Source organism: Epinephelus lanceolatus, chromosome 10 (assembly GCF_041903045.1).
Source record: "Epinephelus lanceolatus isolate andai-2023 chromosome 10, ASM4190304v1, whole genome shotgun sequence".
Lineage (NCBI taxonomy): Eukaryota > Metazoa > Chordata > Actinopteri > Perciformes > Serranidae > Epinephelus > Epinephelus lanceolatus.
This window is the reverse complement of record NC_135743.1, coordinates 24,565,548-24,571,401: the sequence shown is the minus strand read 5'-3', so window position 1 is coordinate 24,571,401 and position 5,854 is coordinate 24,565,548. Positions and strand designations below refer to the sequence as shown.

General features: G+C 40.1%; 1 protein-coding gene across 1 annotated transcript; it reads right to left on the bottom strand.

Annotated features, from left to right (window-relative positions):
* Positions 1-871: 871 nt before the first annotated feature.
* On the bottom strand, positions 872-4,831 carry LOC117266316 (myeloid cell surface antigen CD33). The gene is made up of 13 exons (XM_033641451.2): positions 4,617-4,831; positions 4,081-4,156; positions 3,586-3,981; positions 3,200-3,496; positions 2,983-3,082; positions 2,805-2,840; positions 2,677-2,709; positions 2,538-2,579; positions 2,302-2,328; positions 2,090-2,125; positions 1,937-2,008; positions 1,777-1,804; positions 872-1,680 (listed from the first exon to the last, which is right to left on the bottom strand). The coding sequence occupies exons 2-13, from the start codon at positions 4,124-4,126 to the stop codon at positions 1,618-1,620; spliced, it is 1,176 nt and encodes a 391-aa protein (XP_033497342.2). The 5' UTR covers positions 4,127-4,156; positions 4,617-4,831; the 3' UTR covers positions 872-1,617.
* Positions 4,832-5,854: the final 1,023 nt, after the last annotated feature.

Sequence of the window (5,854 nt, the reverse complement as noted above, 5' to 3'; positions counted from 1 at the left end):
AGCAGCAAACACCTATTTGCTATGTTAAGATAAAGTTGAGTAATGGCGTCCTAAACAGAGAATGAAGTCATGCTCCCTCTGTGTGTGTTTAAATTTGAGCTTTTCTGTTCTTTGTTATGGTACGGTCTGACTGTGCATGCATGCTAGTGCATGTGAGTCTTGTGTGTGTATACCACTGGCAAGCTAATCTTTGCTGCTCTGCACTGTGCCCATACGGCAGTTACTGCTGATAACAAGTCCCGACCCACGGTGGCGTGACAGCATTGTCATGAAGGTGAGCTCTGTGTTATGTACTATGTTAGCACAGTTGCTATTGGTAGCACTATCAGGACCATTAGCTTCTAGCCGTCGGCTCAGCCACCTCCATATTGAGAGCTGTGTGCAGGCAATCCCGGCTTAGGCTCTGAATCATAGATATTCTCTGAATGTCAAGTACATGGTCTTAGTCCTTCCTATTTATCTTAGCCTGTCCTACTACTCTTCTGTTTGTTCTATTTTATTGTTTCTTCTTCGTAACCCACCTTTTATGTCTGTTTTACTTCATTACTTTTACTCTTTTACTCCTAATATCTCCAGTTTTACTCTCTTTATTCTATAGTACTCCTTTTCCTTTTATATATTTTTATATTTTTACTCTACCCTTTTATGTATTTTTAAATCTTAATTTTACTTCTGGTGTTTCCTCATTGCAGACTTTTGAAGAGTTATGATGGCGTTCCTGAGTTCCCTGAGTTCCTATTTTATATGACTTCCAATGCTTAATGCTTTTTTTGTTTGTTCTGAATATGTGAAGCACTTTGTGTTACATTGCGATGTATGAAAAGTGCTATACAGATAAAGTTTGATTGATTGATTGATACAGCTCCTTTAATTTAATCTCACTGTGGCATTTTAATTTTTGTTTAAGGTCAAACAAAAGTAACATCATTCCTAAACAAACAAACACAATTGCTGGATAAAGTTACATACTTACTGCTATGCAGACGTCATTACAATGGCAGACATTTAATAATAAATTTCATGAACAATATATACACACAGAATGCATTCTACTTTCCCTAAATAATATGATCAAATTATCAAAGACAGAATTGAAGCAGCAGTGTGTAAAATTTAGGGGGATTTAGTGGCAGAGTGGTGACGATTGCAGATCACAAGATGTTCTCTAGTATTTATTGATTTGTTTTTACCTGCAAGTTTCACATAAAAAGAATATGGTTTTTTTGGCTGTCACAGAGGAACTGCTAACTACGGTGGCTGAAACGATAGCTTGAATTGCCCCATCTAGGGCCAATGTTTGGTTTGTCCCTCTTTGGCTACTGTAAACACATGGCGGTGCAACTTGGTAAACTCTGTGGACAAGGACCCGCTCCCTATTTAGATATAAACGAGTCATTCTAAGGCAGCGAAAACAGTTATTTTACACTCAAGAAAACATAGTTTTTATATTAGATAACATTTCTGCCAATCCTCTGAAATCTCACACACTGGACCTTTAAACACATAGAGGAGATGACTACAGTATCCACGTAGCCTATAACAAAACTGCAGTGATAAGATGTGCTAGAGATATGATCCTTATAAGCATGAGTAGATTTGTTTTTTTGTGGGGTTATTTCAGATGTTTCCGTAGACATTGAGGTCTGCGGTGTTCATGTAGTCGTCACCGTCATCAAGATCCTGTGAGAGATTGAGATCATAGTTGTCACAGATGTTGATAGCGCCACTTTGCTAAATGTAATTTGTGGAAATAAATCATTGGCAATTTAATAGTACCTCTTGGTAATTGCAGGATTTCGGCTGACTGAGGCCCATCAATAAGAACAGCAACAACAAGAAGACAAAGATAAAGAATGACATTAGACATTGCTGTATTACAATGAATGACAGCTATATTTAACCAACTGTTCAGGTTCAAGAGGGGTAAGCCAAGTACCTTTTGGGGGACGGGAAACGAGGCTTGTTGAACTTCTGGTCGGCACAGGATTTTGAATTCACATTTTTGGACCTGTCAATTAAAATTCAAGTCACAACTCAGATCAGAAACCAACAATTAGCTACTTAATTTTCTTATGTTTAACACACTTACATAGGACCCAAATCCACTGCTTCCCCTTTAGGCCTTCTGTTATAGAAAAAAAAAGTACATAATCTATTTAAATTATTAACAAGGCTGAGTTTGATTTTAGCTGTGAAAACCAAAGCGCGTTTAAACTGTGAAAACAACCAAGTGTTTAAATAAACTTGTGAAACTTATCAGCGTAGGCAGGCATGCTACTGTCAATGCTCTTCATGTCTTACCTTGAAAATCTGCTCCAAACAGACCTTCTGCATAAAAAAAGAAGAACAGAAACTATGCAAATGTTGTTGGGCATAAAAATAAAAGCATACATCTTATCAAGAATGCCAAAAAGCACCAAACTTTTGCACAGACATGGAAATTACATTGAGGCCACCGACTCAGTGGTCTATACAAAGCTGCAGGGAGAATACAGAACCTGTCATTAATATCACAGAGCATTTAAAGAGGTAATGACCTTTGATCGGAACGAGATGGTCCTGGGCTGTCGGAGCGCATCCTGAAAATGTCATAGATTTAATTACACATCAGTACAAATAAGTTTCCAGTGAAAACAGTTTGGGATGAGACAGAAGAAAGAATATTAGTTTTCACACCTGCGAGACAGCCTGGACAGCCGGTTCCACATGCTAAATATAACACATGATAATGAAGACAAAAATGATTAAAAACATGTGATACTGGTGAAGCTCTATGAGCTAAATCTGTCTTTTAATATTTTTACCTGCCATCCCCATGCTGGAGCTCTTGGATGCGTTTCCTTGGGCAGACAGAAACAATGTCATTTGACTGAGGAGCACGTACTGTACGCAGATGTGTTAAACACAGGGACATATGCAAGAGTTTTTACCTATCTGATGTGTTCTGTCAAATACTTAATGTCAGTGGACTGCATGACTCACTTGTATTTCTTCGCCATGAGAATGCAGAAGACTGCAAAGATCACAGCTGTGCCAATCGCCACCACTGTGGGAATGATGATGTGGTTGTAGTTTTCTGTACCTGCAAACAGACGGAGCCACATATAAGGGACATTCTTCCTTTTATATTACACATAATGGGAAGGGGACATATTAAGAACATCCTCAAAATTCAGCAACAAAGTGAAAATGATCTCACGTTTCACATAGAGTGTCAGTGTTGTAAAGGACGTCTTCCCTCCATTAAATTGTGCCATGCAGTTGATCTCAGTGTGGTCGTCCTTCTCCTTGGGAATGATGGTCAGGATGGACTGTGCCTCCCAGTTGCCAGGGTGAGTTTCTTTGTGGACCTCAGTTGCGTCATTGGCAGTGCCTCTATTCCATGTGAGTTTAGGCACATGGGAGGGGCAGGTATGGGTGACCGAGCAGGTGACAGTGTAGGGATGTCCTTCAATGGCTGTCTTTGGGTGAGTCAGGGCAGGCTTTAGAGGATCAGCTGTAATTGTGAAACGGCAGAGATAAATTAAGAAGCAATTCAAGAAGACAGGTATAGATTTATGACATTTTGGAAAGTTGATGACATACGGAGCATTCTGAACTCGACACAATCCTCCACAAAGGAGAACTTGTCGGGGGTTTTTGTATCAGTCTCCTTCTCTGCTAGTTCTATCCGGAAGCAGAAAGGGCCATTGTCATGATCTTTAACGTCCATCATTTCTAAGGTGCAGTTGCTCTGACCCAGATGTCCCAACAACCGTGTGCGGCCCCTGAAGTTTTCCAAAACCTGCGTTTGATCCTCGTAATAGATGCGTTCATTTCGATCATTTGAACGATGCCAGATCCCTCTGAGTCTGGAGGTGGGCAGGTTTCCTTTAGGATGGGTGAATGAACACGGCACCACAACGCAGGAACTGACCAGAGTGTCAAGACTTTTTACAACATTCGCCTTCCATTCTTCAGCGAACACAGGACTGCTGAGAGCTGAAAGAAAGTGATGGAAGTGACAAAGAATGAAATGACTTCTTTGTTCAAATGGAGTGTATAAAGGAATGAGATCGGAAGCAAAGAGGTGACAATTACCTGCTAAAAGCAAACAGATCATCATCATCTTGCCGTCTTTTTGCATATCTCTCTGAGGTTTTGGTGGAGTGATACACTATGGGATGTTAAAACGAAAAGAACTTACATTAAAAATAAAATCAAAAGCACTACCTACTCCCACTGCATGCAAATGATAGCACAGCTGAGTGGAACTTCTTCAAATGACACTAATCTTCACGTGCAAGAGACAATTATTGGTCCAGTAAATACTAGCACATTTAATGTCTTTATACAGGATATACACATCTGAAAAAGCACTCAGGAAAGGCAAAAGTAGTTCCTTTCATATATGAATTGCTGGCACTCTTTTCCATTCAATCCCTTGATTTTTTTTGTTTTGTGTTAGACAAAGTCGCACACCCTCAGACAAAAGAAAATCCTGTGGTTGTTTTGTATCAAATCAAGTCACCCAGAATTGCTAAACTGCATTAATCCTGAGCTCATCAGTGTATTAGAAACTCTCAAAATTACATATCAAAGCAAATGCAGTAAACCCACCCCCGTAGAGTTCTTACCTCTGGCCGACCAGAGCCGTCCGTTTCTTCTAAAAACACCTTGTGAATGATGACATGTGGTGTGCTATTCTGCAGTTCAGTTGACAAAGATAAACGCTCTAGGGGCAACAGAGGAAACTGCAGGCCACGTTAGAAAAGAAAAGTCTTTGTTTCTTTTTTTTGTGGGGAAGATGAAAGCAGATGTAGCAGAGGCAGTAGCAGTGGAGTTAATGGTGTAGAACACAGGGGGTGGTGTCTTTGTACAGTGGCAGTAAGCTAAAACTGACGTCCTCATTTCAGCCACAGACCCAGATGGCTGCATCTGTACGTGTGTTTTATAACTTCATTGTCGTTGATATGGGAATTGTTGCATTAAAATGCTCATTGCTTGTGTGTCTAGCTGCCAGAGCATAATAAAGTATAACTTAAGAGTGACCTTTGTAAAAACTGTAATGATATCATGTAAGGATAAAAGCCTGGAGAAATATGAGGTTTCTCCTTGTGCATCTGTGAGAATTTAGTCTTGCATAGACAGACCTATCTCCAAACTTTGTTTTGGCACTGTGCAACTTCTGGAAAAAGGGCTACACCTGTCACAGGTCAGCACTGAGGGAAAAAAAAGGCTCTGGGTTGTCTGTATTTCTTTAAACCAATCACAGTCATCTTGGGCAGCGCTGAGCCCAGGATGCAGCAACAGCACCCTTGCAACTAAGTGTCAAAGACAGTGGGTGGGGAGGAGAATTCTGTCCAAATAAGGCGACCAATGGCAGGCTTCTATGCACAGTCTACATCCATCTATATCTTGTACTTCACTTGAGTTTTTCCAATTTATGCAACTGTCTACTTCTACTGCACTTCATCACAGAGGCAAACTTTCAACATGATTGATTCATTGCAGTAGATCTAAGTTTAAACTACACGACAGTACAATTTACTCAAGCTTAACATCTACAGCAGTAAAATGCAACGTACACATTAATGTAGCAGCAATCTTGGATCCATCTGCTATAGTCTGACAACAATGAAAACTCTGGGGGCTAATGGGTAATATTTCAGGAGATTCAGTGTAGCCAATGGATAACCGGGCCAAGACTTCCTCTTCTGTCAGCAGCTCTTTGTTTACAGCTGGAGTTAGAAACTTGAGACAGATAGAGATAACAATCTGTTATATCTCTTTAAACAGATACCTGGATATAAATCGTATTTAGACAATAGCTACACATTAGAACAGGCTAACGAGTGTCCCCAGGTTAACATCA

Excerpts from the sequence above, each read along its gene's own strand:
- LOC117266316 (XM_033641451.2), bottom strand. The coding sequence starts at position 4,126 with ATGCAAAAAGACGGCAAGATGATGATGATCTGTTTGCTTTTAGCAG. Across the intron at positions 3,083-3,199 it reads ACTGACACTCTATGTGAAAC|GTACAGAAAACTACAACCAC; the intron begins GTGAGATCATTT and ends GTCTGTTTGCAG. Across the intron at positions 1,681-1,776 it reads AATCCTGCAATTACCAAGAG|GATCTTGATGACGGTGACGA; the intron begins GTACTATTAAAT and ends AATCTCTCACAG.